We start from the raw sequence: 16,810 nt of genomic DNA on the forward strand, positions 1-16,810 counted from the left end.
GTTTGGTTTGGTTGATTTGTTTTACGGCATATCAACTCTTCATGTAATTTAATGCCGGAGCCAGTAATTTAGGCAAAAGTATTTGTGATTGTAATTCTGCTTTGTTTTATGGCATATCAAACTATTTTGGGTTATTTTGTGCAAACTGCAATAATTTTGAAAAAAAAAAAAGAAAAAGTTTAATGCTACAAGTTTTTTTTATATCTCAAACGTTTGGTTTGGTTGTTTTGTTTTCCGACATATTAACACTTTTCGTTTATTTGGTAAAAAATTTTATGCTTCAAGTTATTTAAATCTTCAAATATTTATTCATGGAGTTTGGTTTGGTTGTTTTGTTTATATTAAAAAAAAAGAAAAAAGAAATTTAGATTTGTAGAGGGCAAAGACGTAACGGATAGTTTATAGGACAACAGAACAATGCAGGATGTATCGGATGAACTCAAACTGAAGCAACTTAAGATATAATGGTGGAACCTATTATGCCGTTTCACTTTTACTGATTCATTTCATGTGATTGTCAGCTGATGTTAGCTCGTCTATCTACTCCAAGGAACAACTTGCCTTCTACCAAGTCAAAATTGCAACTATCCTCAACTGTCGCAAACCCAGGTTAGGGGTTTATGTCATCTGTATACCGAAAGCCAACTTTCACAGGAGAGTATCTAAACTACAATTCCTACCATCTATATAATGTAAAGAAAGGAATCGTCAGTTGCCTACAACACAGAGCAAAAGCAATATGTAGTAACATCAATGCATATCAAGAGGAGATGGACAGTTTAAGAAAAACCCTCCACCGAAACAACTATCCAGAGAGCATGACATCAGCTCCAAGAAATCTGGACCAAACACAAAGGACACCATTCAGAAACTCACCACAGTTTGTATACCATATATATAGGGCTTGTCCGAAAAACTTCAACGAATATGTAATCCATAGGACATCAGGACAGTATTCAGGAGTGATTCAACTCTCTGGGAACAGCTTGTGAGAGTCAAGCTCCCTGCTGAAAATAATCATGACTAAGAACTGTGTATATGAAATCCCACGTAAATGTGGAAAACTATACAGAGGTGAAACGTGTCGTCCGTTGAAAGTACGGTTAGAACATCAAAAAAACGTAGTATGTGGAGAGACTGAATAGTCAGGTATAGCTGACCATATCTGGAAAGAAAAGGGAAACCATCTACCATTATGGGATGAAGTAAAAATTATGAACGGTGGAGAGTAAGACGACTGAAAGAAGCAGCACATCTGTTCTGCAGATGCTGCACTTAAGATAATTTGTACCAGTCAATGTAGTGGAAACCCTCTATACTGGGACAATTATTATTTTTGGTAACCAGAGTGCCCTCTTTTTGCCTACTTTTAGGGGAGCTGGTTTTTACCCCACATTAAAAACGGCCTTGTGCCTAATTTGCTTTGGTGGGGAAGCTAATAAATACAATAACCAACTGCTAAGTAGACCTAGTATAGAATTTAATACAATATAGGAACCAGTAATTATAAACAATAGATAAGATATACAAGTAATAAGTATAGAGAGATAGATATACGTTGATATATAGTAATAGTGATATAATAATAATATTTAATTCAACGATGAAAGTGTTATTTAAGATTTGAGCATGCTAAACTTACCGACTAGAAAGAAAAGGGAAACCATCTCCCATTATGGGACGAAGTAAAAATTATAGACAGAGATAAACGGTGGAGAGTAAGACGACTGAAAGAAGCAGCACATATGCTGGGGAATAACCAACTGCTAAGTAGACCTAGTATAGAATTTAATACGATATGGGAACCAGTAATTATAAACAATAGATAATATATACAAGTAATAAGTAAAAACATTAATATATACAAGTCATAAATATAGAGATAGATATACATTAATAATTAGTAATAAATGGTGATATTTACAACTAGAAATAAAAATAGGTTTAAGGATCCTAAAATTCATACTAGAATTGTCCGCAAGGACCCATGGCGCAGTGGTTAGAGTACTGATAAAAATCAATTGTAAAAGTGATATTCTCCTGAAGGTTGAAGGTTCAATACTCAGTGTGGGCAACCGAAATATACATTTGCGAATTACTTAGGACCACTATCCACTCATGGCTGATGGAACAACAGCACGCTAGCCTGTGAAGTAAATAAAGGGTTCCGCTCGAAATTCCGTCCAAATTCCCAAGTTCAGCAGAAACATTCCCGAGTTCGACAAGATACACCTGAAGGTCGGAGGTTATATCGACCGAAATGTTGTGAAAATCACACTCAAGATGAGAACAGTAGTTCATTGAATAATAATACAAACTGATTGATCTTTCTTTATTCTTGTTACTGTCACACCTTGATTAACAATCCTATTTGAGCTTTCTTTTGTGCTCCTTTGTAAGCAATTTCCTATGTTTGTTCTGTTGATAAATTTATTTCCTCTTTTTTCTTATATTTTTTCTTTTTTGCTTTAATTCCAGACACCTTTTTTTTGGGGAGGGGGGGGGTCAATCTCACAGAACAACCAAATAATTTGTAAAATGTTATTACCTTTCCATTCGTGACCAAGATGATAGAATTGATGTTCACGGCTGCTTTATCTTTCTCACCATAATAATTCTGAAGAATCATTCCATCTCCTTGACTGTACAACGTATACAATGGAAGATTCTCAGTTTCAGAATCTGAAAACAAAAATGTTAAAAAGAAAAAAGGATTAAAATGTTAAAATGAACTTTTGAATTGTTGTATCGTGTTTATTACGTTATCCTTGTCAACCGGGTTGATAACACTTCCATGTTATTTTCCTGAAAGGTCGATATTGCATAAAAAAACAAACAAAAAGCTATATGTAAATCATATTATTACATACAGGGATTTATAGCAAAATCCAACACTTGTGTAAAAGAAATCGAAATAGCCCATAAAACAAAAGATGTATATGGAGACAACCTATATATATATATATATATAATTACTATTTAATTATAAATATTATTATAATTATTATTACTTATTATTTAGTTATTATAATTATTTTTTATCATAATTATCAAGCCCCTTTAAGATAACTTAAGAATGAGCGCTGTTTGCGGAATTATGATTAAACTAGCTTGGGTGCCCGGCGTTGCCCGGGTGTTTAGAGGTTTGTGTTGAGCAAAAAAAAAAAAAAAAATACCAAAAAGCCTTTATGACATTCATACCCGACACAGAATGAAAATGTTGGGTATTTAATAGAAAAGTCAACGACGAAGAAAAGGGCCAAAAATTTAAATACATAACAAATAAATGTTACCAAAGGCAAGATAAATTACTCTTCTACATACCTGGATAAGTTTTGTGTATTTTAACGGAATTTTAAGTGTTTATTCAGTTCAAAAGACAAGTAGTATCGAGTAGGTAAGTTACATGGGCAATCAACATGGCGAACGAACGTATGTTGTCTTCAGAGCGTTGATAATGGTTTAAAAGTGAAGAAAATTAACAAAATCCTGATAGAAAGCAACCCAATGTTTTACTGTGACACTTTGTGACAGTTATATAACTTTACAACTACACATTAAGTGATTTTAAGAATCGAATCTGAATTAGTAATTGGATTGGAATTGAGAATTTAAAACAAAGTTGGTAATTGAGAAAAATATTGGAATCACCATCACTATTAATACTATACAAGCCGAACATGCAAGTCTCGCACCACAAGAGAAAAATCTACTTTCACCATGACTAATGTTTGTGCAAAATTTCAAAAAAAAAAAAAAAAAAAAAGTTCAAGACGTGGTTATTGAGAAAAGTGCGAACAAATGAATGGATGAATGATTTTGGAGCAATTTTACCACTATAATGGCATGTAGGGAGGCAACCAGAGTTATCACGGAAAATCTATTCTGGCAAGAATCTACTTTCACTATGACTGAATTTTTGTGCAAAATTTCAAAAAAATCCAAGACGTGGTTATTGAGAAAAGTGCATACAGATGAACAGCAGTGAATTACTAGGTCCAATTGTCGGGAGACAAATAAGCACTACTTTTTCTTAATAATAAAAAAAAAAAAAAAACTGACTAAAAAGTGAAAAACTCACATCCATGGGGGGAAACATTAGCGATAAGCGGTAAGTATAAATCCATTCTTTCTCAATAAAAAAGCAGAGAAGTCGCATCTCTGAGAGGAAGAACTTTAAAATTAATCCAGATCAAAATGGACATGAAATAATGACAATTTAACGTAGGATGCCACACTTTCGGAAATTTCCAAATTGGTCTCTCACTATGTATAAAAGTTTAGTGTTGTGACCTGGACATAAATCAATAATAAAGATGTTAAGCAATTCTCAAAATATTTAAATAATCTCACCTTTTATGAAAGTGGCTTTGCCCCATTCTACTGTGTATACCGTCTTGGTATGAAAACTCCAACACATAACAGGTGGTCTGAAAAGTAAAAAAAGAAATATATATATATTCACTAATTGATATAATAAGTGATTGATTTTGCGCTACGAAACAGATACTGTAAAGAATTGTAAATGCCAACTGAATTAAATGAATAAATTATAAGATGGTCAACATCATGAATTTTGGAATATAGTTTTTTGTCATTTATTCACTACATTGCTCTGTAATTACATTGAGCTTCTTAAATAAGGATTGGTATATATATTATAAGAAAATATATTTCTACAGAACGTATAACGATTTGATCACTGTCTGTCTGACGTAATGAACATTTAAATTAAAATGTTTAAAATTCAACGCTATTTCGCACGGTTAATAGTAGCCGAATGGATACGGCCTCCGCTAATCGAGTCAGAGATGTCTCGTGTCGCGGGGTTCGAATCGTTCGACTGGTAGTAATCGTGACACCCTGCACTGAAGAATCCCGAAAGGATGAAACACTAGTGTCTGTAGGTATTTAATTATTATAGTAAAAAAATAATTATATATATATATATATATATATATATATATTACAATAAGTTTACCAAGGTAATCAAAATGGTAAACTTAAAATATATTATAAATATTAAGGAGTTAATATTTACAAGTAAAATAAACTCAGCCAGATGTAAAAGCTCAATAAAACCGAAAAGGAAATAGAGCTTATAATATAAACAAATGATTAATAAAACATGTTAAAAGACATCTTGAAAAAGAGTTAAAAACATATTTAATTTTAAAAAAGGAAACACAAGATAAGTGGATAGTCCTTAATCCGCGGACTATCCACTTATCTTGTGTTTCCTTTTTTAAAATTAAATATGTTTTTAACTCTTTTTCACGATGTCTTTTAACATGTTTTATTAATCATTTGTTCATATATATATATATATATATATATATCAGTTCATAGAAGAAGCAAAGTACACCCCAACAGAAAATGTAATCAATGCGAGTCGTTTGTTTTTTGTGTTTTGTTTGCTGTTTTGCTATGTAATTTTTATTTTTTAAGGAGAACTCTTTGGTTTCTGAAGAGTCCAGAGAGGAAAGGTCCGAGATTGATTGACATACCAATGTTGGATGTTCTTCTGTAAATAAAACGGTCCATAAAAATGTACCAAAGTCATTATTTCGAATAGATGATCAGTAAAATTAAAATCTTGGTCACTGGAATGTAACCTTATATTCTCACTCTCTCTCTCTCTCTCTCTATATATATATATATATATATATATATATATTAGACTACTTGTTACTCATGTTAGTATATGTTATAGCTAGCTATGGGAATAGTGAGTATACAGAATTAATGTAGAAACGTGATACTCATAACGGAAAGAAAATATTTTTAACAATTATGTAAATGGATCAAGAATATATATTTTTGTTATATAACAGAAAAATTTGTGTGAAAGTATATTAAAATGAAAAGATATCGATAAATTTCTCTGAATCATTTCAATATTAAACCTAATTATACTCCCAGTATATGTGTGTGTGTGTGTGTGTGTGTGTGTGTGTGTGTGTGTGATTATCTTCACTCGATTTCATATACCTAGTGAAAAATTATTGACAAATATTTTATTGTTTTTTTTTTTCTTTTGTAATAAGGTGCAGCGAACTAAGTATTATGGTATCCATTCAATACACAGTTAGAAATTAATTAGTCACCACAATACTACATTACTCTATAAATATGGTGGCCTCCGTTAGAGTCACACTTCTTTGTTGACAAAACCATTTAACCGGTAAATCCTATTTCTCACTGTAACCAAACAATAGCAGTTACTTTTGCTTTCGTTTTTTGTTTTTATGATTTAACTATATTTTAAAGTCGTTTTATTGCATTAGCTTCCAGAATTGGCAGTTTAAAGACGTTAAAATCACTTGCAAATGTTTATTACTTTGAAGATTATGCAAACAATAGACTTTTTAACCTGTTTAAAACGGACAAAAGCTACAGCCGTTGACTTGTGATAAGTGATTTATGCCATACTGGCTTTCGTTTAGAGTTGTACTTCTTTGTTTATAAAGCCATTCAGCAGAAGTGACGTCATATAAATTTTAAGGTATGGATGACCCACACTGTATATAATGTAGCTTTCTTTTTTTTTTTTTTTTTTTTTCAAAGTAAATATAAAAATATAATTTTTATTTAAATGGTCTTTATTTGAATTTTTATAACTATAAACTTTATAATAAAAATGTTCATACACGTTTTTTTTTTATTGTACAATTTTTTGTTATATTCGATTTATAAAAAAAGTAAATGTTATGTGTTGATAGTTAAGTAGTTTCTTTTTATTAACAACGACTGGGCAAGCTGATCTGAGTTTATATATATGTATATATACACAAGTAATTTTAACGTCTTTAAGCTGTCAATTACAGGATATATAAAAGACTAAAATAGTATAAATTGTAAACATTTTTGTCTTGTTTTTGTTTGGAAACAATTCCAACTATCAATGAAAAATACAAATAAAATAATCATAAATAAACAATTTGGGATACGAAAAACGTATAATTTACTTTTTTTATCAAGTTCAGAATTTCTATTGAATCATGCACAACTTGGGTGAAAAAAATATTTAAAAAAACAAAACATGTTAATTTATTGAGTAGTTTTTTTTTTTTTTTACATTAGAAAGACATTTGTTTTGTTTTTATTTGAAAAAAATTTCAATTTACAATGAAAATACAATCAAAATAACTGTTCTAAAAATTTGGGACGCTAAAAACATACATGGGTTTTTATTATATTTGGTTTTATATCCTTTTGTTTATATTAGAATTGTTAAAAAAGTAATGCACAAAAATGTAAGAAAACAAGTGAAGCAGGCACAGTGAATGAGGCATAAAAAAATATGACTAAGTTCAGCATTTGCCCCCAATCCACCGCCATTTAGCCCCAAAAGTCCCCAGGGGACGTCAAATCCTGGTGAAAATGAAAAAACGGCCCAGTTTTAGGCCTTAACATATGTAAATTTAAGTTCTGCATCATGCAAAAAAAAAGAAATGACAAGGTCTATTTGTCCTCCCCCCCCCCCACAATTTAGCTCCAAAAGTCCCCAAGGCCTTAACATATTTAAATTTGAGTTCAGCACCATGCAAAACTGCTAAATAGACAGAAAATTTTAGACAAATATGGTAAAATAGTCTCAAAAATGGAGTGTTTTTATTAGCCCTAAAAGATACCTTAAATTAAAATTAAATAGAAATCAGTTAGTTACAACTTTTCAGAAAGTTTTATAAAAATCCAAGGTATCAATTTTTTTTTTTATGTGCACAAAAATGTCAATTTTAGCCATTTTAATACAAAAGGCACCCCTAGGGGGGCAACCGGAGTTTTCCCAGAAAATCCATTCTGTTACTTTTTTTACTCATATCAGGTTTAATGTTTGTGCAAAATTTCAAAAAATTCCAAGGCGTCATTATTAAGAAAAGTGCAGACAGACAAACGGATGAACGAATAAGGGTGAATTTATCGGTTCACCCTCCTTTTGTCGGGGGACCAAAAATGAAATACGAAAAAGAATGATTTGTAAAATGCTGATGTAAAAAAAAAAAAAAGACATTTCCAGTTTTGTTTTTATTTATTTATGCATGCGCATCATAAATCAAAACTGAATTTACAGTTTTAATGCCAAAGCCAGACGATTTGTATTTTATATATATACTAGCGAGGGGTACCCGGCGTTGCCCGGGTGTTTGTAGGTGTGTGTGTGTGTGAAAAAAAAAACGAAATGTGAAAAAAAACACAGGTGCCCGTGAAAAAAAAACGAAGCCTTGACGACGTGCAGTTGGAAAATAGTAAAGTGTGAAAAAAAAAAAAAACACAGGTGCGCGTTTTTGATTGACGTGACGGCGATAACTATTCAGCAGTTAGCATTTAGTGCAGGATAGTTTTTAATGAGGTCAATAAATCGGTTTGTTTGTTTTTAAAAATCTACTCCCTGTTTATTAGGGGGAGCGTCTCGTCTTGAAATGAAAGCTACCGTCTGATCTGACGAAGTCGACATTGACCAAACGTTACTTAGCTTTCTAGAGACCACTGGCTTTCGGCCAGTGATTAGAGTCAAGTTTCGCTTTATTTTATACCGAAAACCGAATGTTACGCGTGCCGATGCGGGAAATGTCGAATAATTAACGTTTGAAAGTCAATAAAATTAAATAGAGAGGCAAGCTGTTAACTGTGAGATATTACAATTTATAGATGATATAAAAAGTTTTAAGAAGTTGTGAATCGAGCGAGCGCTTCTCTGAAAGAAGCCTTTTGTGGACATCAAGGAAAAGCGTACATACATACATACATTTTCGCTTTTATATTATATATATATATATATATATATATATATATATATAAAGAAATTTAAAGTTTTGCAATTTAGAATTTACAATATTTGTTATTTGAAATAAGGGATATAAATTAAAAAATTATCATTCCCTTATTCCATGGAGTTTTAAAGACTGGCTCTTATCTCAAATGAAAAATAGCAAAATAACATTTAGACTAGTTACAATTTTTTCTGGTTAGCACATAGTTTGAAACTACAGAATATGAGAAAAGTAATATCTATAATATAAATCTCACCTGTCTGTTTAAATGTATATTTAAATGCATGTATGTATGTATGTATGTATGTATGTCTGCCTAAAACTTTTGACAGAGGCAACAGATTTTCACGAGATTGGTATCATTTTGGAGCTCGAGGTCTCAGATGGCAAATATCGAAAAATTGGCCAAAAACATTAATTCCTTCACTCTACAACGAGGAGTCGTCAGATTTTCTTTCACTTTCTTTTCCACCTTCACATCACGGGTTTGAGCCTGCCTGGCTACTACCACTTTCTTGTTTTTTTTGCTCAATACACACCTTCAAACACCCGGGCAATGCGAGGCACCCAGGCTAGTCTATAATATAAATCTCACTTGTCTGTTTAAATGTATGTATGTCTGCCTAAAACTTTCGACACAAGCGACGGATTTTCACAAAATTGGTATCGTTTTGAAGCTCGACCCCTTGGATGACAAATATCGAAAAATTGGCTAAAAACATTAATTCCTTCACTCTTAACTGGCCACTTTTCTACAAGAAGGGGTCGCTTTTTTTTCACCAATATTTTCGAAAGTCATCCTATGTTTTCGATTGAATAGCCTTTTTTTTTTTTACAAGGGTGTAACCACTTATCAAGGCCCAGAGGCCACTCGAGGATAAGGGTTAATAGGTATACATTAGTCATTGTGATTTTAGCATAGTGAACAGTGGGAATTTTGTGACTTGGATTACTTAGGGGGACGATTCAATTAGAACTTGTTCACATTGGACTTCATTTTTTTTTTTTTTTTCATAGGTATCAACTCATTATCAAGGCCAAAAGGCCACTCAAGGATAAGGGTTAAAGAGTGTACAGTAGAAATTGGACAATATAATAATCATTAGTAATGAAAATTTGATAACTTATATGGAACGGCTCATCAAGAACTTATTTACGTTAGACTTGAAGACAACCATATTGTAGTCAGCCGGAAAGCAGAAAAACGGAAGACAATTCCACAGGCGTGCAGTTCTAATAAAAAGCTTTGTTCATGGAATCTACGTTTAGGCACAGATAAAGAGTGACAGGAATTATTGATAGTGTTTACAGCTAGACGAGTGTTTCTTGTGAAAGTTTTGCGAGGGGGGACCATAGATTGAAGCTCAGTCGAACACTTTCCATGAAAATAACGATACATCAGAGACAAACTCGCAACATCTCTTCTGTGAGATAGAGGTTGCAAGGAAGAGAAAACGACATCTCCTACGAGCCTTAATTTAAACCTTCACCACTTTCAGTTTGGTGATGGACACAAGGGCAAAAATATCACTTTTTTTTTTCACATTCTTTTCCTCCTTCGTGGTACGGGTTCGAGCCTGCCTGCCTACTACCACTGTTTTTTTTTGCTCAACACACCTCTAAACACCCAGGTAAGTAATATATATATATATATATATATATATATATATATATACACACAGAGTGTCCCAAAAAGATATATACACACTTTAAATAATTTTAAACCAGATGTTTGCTTTTTTTCTTTGCATCGATCTTAATGATGGCAGCTAGGCTAATCTTTAAAGAAAAAAAAATTATTCTAAAATGCTATTGGAAGCATGAAAATGTTGTTGAAGTGCAAAGACAGTTTAGGAGTGTGTATGCATCTTTTTGGAACACCCTGTATATATATATATATATATATATATAAAAAATAAAAAAGGAACAAACCGTATTATGTGTTCACCAACATTTCGTCTTTATTTCGAGACTTCCTCGAAATAAAGACGAAACGTTGGTGAACACATAATACGGTTTGTTCCTTTTTTATTTTCTCTATTTTGTCGGAATACTATTTCCATTATTTTCATCATATATATATATATATATATATATATATATATATACACACACACACACACACACACACATTAAAGAGATTTTTTTTTGCTGGATGAGATTGCAGTTTTTTAAAGTTAATGATTAAAACATCACCATACATTTAGCTCGACTGTTCTACATCTACTATTACCGATTCTTTCAACGTAACCGTAACATCAAAGTTTCCTCTTCTACGCACATCTTCCGATATAATTCAGATATAATCATTTGAAGTCTACAGAACTACGCCTTTCTTTAAGACTCGTGTTACACATCTATCGTATAATTCTCTTATCATTTCTCTCCATGCAGCGCATGTCCTCAACCCTCACTGGTTAAGTTATATTTCTATACATCACATGCTTGATTAACAATAGTAACACTGCTTATCGGCAAAAGTTGAACTTACTCCATCCCCCTCCTAAATCTTGCAATCACACTAGCACCCGCTCCACCCTCTGCTCCAATTATATCACTAAGGTAACAAAACTTCTGGCCAACCTTAATAGCCTCACCATCCAGGTATACATTCTCCACATCTCCGTTCTCATCCATCTTTATTATCGTACACTTTTTTTTCTTTACTCTTTTTCTCCCTAAACTATTTATATTGCCACTAGAAACACAAGCAGCTAGTATTTAGGATCGTGTCTAATAGGAGATTGTGGGGAGTTGAGCAACGAGATGTTTGTTCACATTACATTTAAGCTTCTGCAGGCTAGTATATTCAGGGAAGCAGGAAACAAAGTGGGAGGGATTATAAAGTCTAGCAGTCAGAGAGAAGAAACTATTAAAATAAAAGGCTTTCCAGGATCTAGGGACCTCAACAGCGTAGGAGTGCGATTTTGCTGCTTATTGGGTTAGTTGAAAGTATGTATATTGAGATGGCACAAGTGCTGGAAGTTTATTGGAGCACACTCCATTAAAGTACTTGTAAAACAGGCATAAGGATGCAACATTGTGGCTCGGGAGGGACAGAGGTTAGAGCTTGCACAGGTAACTTTCTGATCTTGCGTCACATCTCGCCGAGGTGGACAGTAAATATTATGGCAAAAAAAATATTGCAACAGAACCCGTGAAACGACCCAAGCTGGTACTGGTATAAATTACTACAATCATATTTTAAAAATGTGAACGTTACAGTGTATGTTAATGTTACGGATTTTAAAATGCGTGTAAGTGCAATAACCACGTAAAAAAATGATGCAATTTAATAAAGTACAATAAAATTTATGACACTTTAATCACTGGATGTGCAGTAATAATAATAATCTCTTTAAGTGACGCGACGTGTCTTCTGTCTCTCAACATGCCATGACGGACTCTCCTTTACCTCTCAAACGAAAGCCGATCACTCTATATATATATATATATATATATATATATATATAAACTAGTGGGGGTACCCAGAGTTGCCTGGGTGTTTGGGGAGGTATGTGTGTTGGGGGGGGGCGTCAATCAAAACAAAAGGGAAACTAAAGAATAAGTGAAGTGATAATCCCATTTAAATATTATAAAAAAACAAAAAAAAACAATATTAAACTTTTTAAAATAATCGGGAAAAAAAAAAACAAAACAGCGAACATGATGGAAAAAAAAAAGAAAAAATGAAAAAATAGCATAATAACCTTGTTTCAATATTGAAAGCTAAAAAATCGAAAAAAAAAAAAATTTATTCGGTACCTCTGATCGAACCTAAAAACGCTGCCACTTTTGACCATTTTGCCATGACCGCGTAAGCGAATTTGTGTCAGTTTTTATAATATTTAAACTAATTCAAGTACACAACGTCTTTCGCTCATGCGTATTTGGCTAGACTGTCATGGAGGAACGATTTTTTGTTACCCCTCCCAGTAAAAAATTGTTCCGGTGAGGGTGAAGGAATTAATGTTTTTAGCCAATTTTTCAATACTTGTCGTCCGAAGGGTAAAGCTTCAAAATGATACTGATCTTGTGAAAATTCACCTCTGTCAAAAGTTTTTGCGAGACATACAAACACACACACACATTTTGCCTTTTATGTAATAAACTAGCGGGTGTACACGGCGTTGCCCGGGTGTTTAAAGGTGTGGGGAAGGGGTAAAATCAAAACAAACTGAAGTAATAACCTTGTTTAAATATTAAAAAAAAAAAAAAAAATCAGAAAAAAAAAAAAATTAAATTAAAAAAAACAAACGTGATGCAATACTAATGGTCCGATACTGCCCGGGTGTTTGAAAAAAAAAAAAAAAAAAAGTTTTGGGAAGGAAGGTAGGCTTGAACCAAAATCCTTGAGGCAAAAGCGAGAAGAAAAAAAAAAAAAAAAAAGCGTGATGACTTAAATAAAAAGTAAATTAGGTCAAACATCAATCCCACAATTAAGTTTGTTTTGGTTTTGTTTCTCCAAGTTATTGGGTTGAAAACCAGCTTCCAATAAAAAAAAAATGGGGGTGTCCAAATGAAAGCAATTGTCTAATATGACGGTTTTCACCGCATTGATCAAAAGCTGATTTGCTTTCTGGACGTTCCGAAGCCGGGAAGACACATCGCTTCAATTTAGTTTCACTTTATTTATACTAAAAAGCCAAACAAACAGGCAACAGCGAAATTGCACAATTTTTATAAAAGTCGATCAAAATAAATCTAGACGCGCATTCGCAAATCGTACCTATTATGATCTAGGGGGTATATAAACAGTTCTAAGGTATAGTAAACCCCCCCCCCCGAGAATCACAGTGAAAAAAGCCTTTGCTGGACATACATAAAATGTGCACACACATTTTGCCTTTTATATATATATATATATATATATAAGAAGGCAAAATGTGTGTGTGTGTTTAAATGTCTCGCAAAAATTTTCAACAGAGACAATGGATTCACACAAGATCGGTAAATTGGTCAAAAACATTAATTCCTTCACCCTCAACTGGGCACTTTTGGACAGAGGGGGTCGTTTTTTTTCGCTGACATTTTTTGCAAGTTATTCAACCCTTGCTTCCACGACATCGCATAAAAGGCATTATTTCAACCACTCTTGACAGTGATGCACATCAGTAAGACAGTTATTTTTTTTCACATCTTTTTCCTCTGACGTGATGCAGGTTCGACTCCTTTTGTTTTTGCATTCGCAATTTTCCTTTTTTTATTTTATTTACCCAACACCCTTACACACACCTCCACTTTCTTTTCCGTCTTCACGTCACGTGTTCGAGCCTGCCTGCCTACTACAATTTTTTTTTTTTGCTCAACACACACCTCCAAACACCCAGGCTAGTTCTGCATAAGTGAAATAACTATTTTATTAGGTCGACCCTAACATGTACCCAATGCTTGCAAGTACCACAAAAATCCGAATTGCAACAAATTCCCTTTTCACAAAATTTCCTCTTTTGTGACGCTTAACAGCACTGCGAATACTCATCACTTTGGTTTTGCTAACATTCATTCTCAAACATTTACTTTCTTCAACCTTCCTGCAAGTCTTTAACTTAACAATTCATCCATTATTTCACATAAACAAAACGGGGAAAACCTAAATACATTTCCAAAGAGTAATCTATAAATATAAAAGTGAAAATGTATGTATGCATGTGTGTTCGCTTTTTCTGTGTGTTTACAAAAGGCTTCTTTCAGAGAAATGTTTGGTCACTTCACAACTTTTTAAAACTTTTTATATCACATATAAATCGTAATATCTCACAGTTAACAACGAAGCTCACCTGTCTATTTAATTTGCTCGATTTTGGGAAGATAAATATTCAACATTTTGTCGCTCACCGCATGTGGGTTAGTTTTTTTCCTATAAAATCTTGGGGGGGAAAAAAAAAGCGTTCAGCAGTAAATACTATCCCGCAGTCAAACTTGACCTCATTAACTCATTAAAACGGGCACCTGCCAAATCCAAGTAATTAAATAAATTCAAACGTGTTTCCGTTAGCATCTCGCGGTGGGGCAATCGTTAACGTTGCACTTTTTTTTTTTTTCACACTTTAATTTACAACTTTCCCTCAACGGTTTGGGTTCAATCCTCATACTTACTTTTTTTTTTTTTTTAACCCCCCCCCCCACACCTCCAAGCACCCAGGCAACGCCGGGTACCCCTCGCTAGTTTTTTATAAATACTTACTTTTGCGTATTTGCTTCGACTGTTCCTACTCTACCATCTTCAGTTCCATAAGCTAATAAACCTTCAATAACAGGATGCCATTGAACCTGAAAATAAAATTGAAAATACAATCATCAAATGGAACGATATTTCCATAAAACAACTCTAATTAGAATATAATTAAAAATGAAAAAAATTTAATCTCAGCCTTTGACTTTTTAAGCTTTATTTTCATAGTTTTCACCATAACAGTCAATGTTCTTAAATATATGCATCTGGTTGCAATTTTTGAGTACAGGGTGGCCCCCCTTCCCCCCAAAATGGCGTAAGACTATACGCTGCTCTCTTTCTCGAGAATCGATAATCCCAACACCGTTCATCAGGAGTTTCTATTTGTCTTCATCTACTATTCTTCTTTTCATTCTGGCCCTATTGTCTTGGCGACTGCCAAGGGTTCAAGCACTGGCTTACAAGTATAAAAAAATAAAACTCATAAAAGAAAAGTCTGAAAAATCATGCATAAGTCAGTTGTGCACCGAGTTTGTGATAAAAGACCACCAAACGTTGTCCATTGATAGTTGTCTGTCGAGGCATGTTTGTCACACGGTTATTAGTGGTTTTCCTCATTCGTTAAAACTGCCTAATCTAAATCTCTCTGATCTGCCAACCTTCATCAACTGTCTTAAGCTGTAAACTGTCCTAAACTAATTGACTCCTAAATTTATTAACTCAAAACTGGAAATTCTATGTCCAGTCTTTTGTCAAAGTTACACTTAATTAATAGAATCTGGTTACTTCCATGCTTACTCTATCAGCCACTACTAGATGACTATTTAGAAACTGACCACCGACCGTGTGGCATCTTCCTGTCTTGAGAGTTACAAGAGATCTTATGATGCCTATCTTTTCACTCATCTCACTTCCTGTACTTTAGTTTGGTCTAATGAATCATTTCCTTCCATTGTTGGGAATCTTGGCTCTCTGGAGAGTTTTTTTTTTTTTTTTTAATTTTTTTTTTTTTATTACATTTTCACCCCAAACAAGGCAAATTGCCACTTTGGTGCAGGGGGCTCCTATCAGGGGCAACAACTACTGGGGCACTATGTAGGGATTTGGGCAGCAAGATGTCGGTTCACGTTACACTTGAACTTCTGCACGTCAGTACTGTTGGGGAAGCAGGGACCTGGAATGGAATTCCAGAGTCTAGCGGTTCTGGGGAAGAAACTATTGGAGTAAAATGATCTTTTACATCTAGGGATCTCTACAGTGTGGGGGTGGGATTTAGCAGCCTGTCGGGTTTGTCGAGGGTGCTCACGTCGTGGGGGAACAAGTGTTTGCAGTTCGTCAGAGCATTCACCACTAAAATACTTGTAGGTAAATCCATAGTATCACAATGAAATGAAAAACTCACAACCTTTCTTGTAATCAACTTATATTTGGTGCATTATAATTTATGCTTGACTCATCAAGTTTGTTTTGAGATAACCCCGAAGATACAAATATCTGTGGGGTGGGGTGAACCTCATTTAAGATCACACCTGCTAATATATCACTTAACATCATTAATTATGATAAAACAAAGACTGTTGGACATTCACAAGTAAAACTTGGACAAGTCAGGCATATGGTTGAATTCAGTTGTGGTTCTAGGAAAGGGTCATTAAAAAACACACAATGGGGTTAGGCAGAAAGAATATATTGCATAAAGAAAGTAAATACAAAGGTTGTCTGTATTTCCGACCGTTAAACAGTTTTTAGTCTCGCATTAAGTTGTGATATTTTCCGCCACGAGAGTATTAACCTCATGGTTATATAATGTTTAGAAGAGTCCATTATGAGTGAATGGGTAAGTCCCCATAATAGATTGCAG

The 16,810-nt window shown here is 33.6% G+C and overlaps 1 protein-coding gene across 1 annotated transcript in view; it reads right to left on the reverse strand.

Annotated features, from left to right (window-relative positions):
• Window positions 1–16,810, reverse strand: part of LOC145259124 (gem-associated protein 5-like) — an 827,294-nt gene that overhangs the window by 758,837 nt on the left and 51,647 nt on the right. The window contains exons 8-10 of the mRNA XM_080116800.1: window positions 14,962–15,047; window positions 4,354–4,430; window positions 2,549–2,682 (exon numbers count right to left, since the gene is read on the reverse strand). Of these exons, the coding sequence (XP_079972926.1) occupies window positions 2,549–2,682; window positions 4,354–4,430; window positions 14,962–15,047 (297 nt within the window). The remainder of the gene's footprint in view (window positions 1–2,548; window positions 2,683–4,353; window positions 4,431–14,961; window positions 15,048–16,810) is intronic.

This window comes from Euprymna scolopes, chromosome 34, assembly GCF_053919585.1.
Source record: "Euprymna scolopes isolate OS-2025 chromosome 34, ASM5391958v1, whole genome shotgun sequence".
Classification (NCBI taxonomy): domain Eukaryota; kingdom Metazoa; phylum Mollusca; class Cephalopoda; order Sepiida; family Sepiolidae; genus Euprymna; species Euprymna scolopes.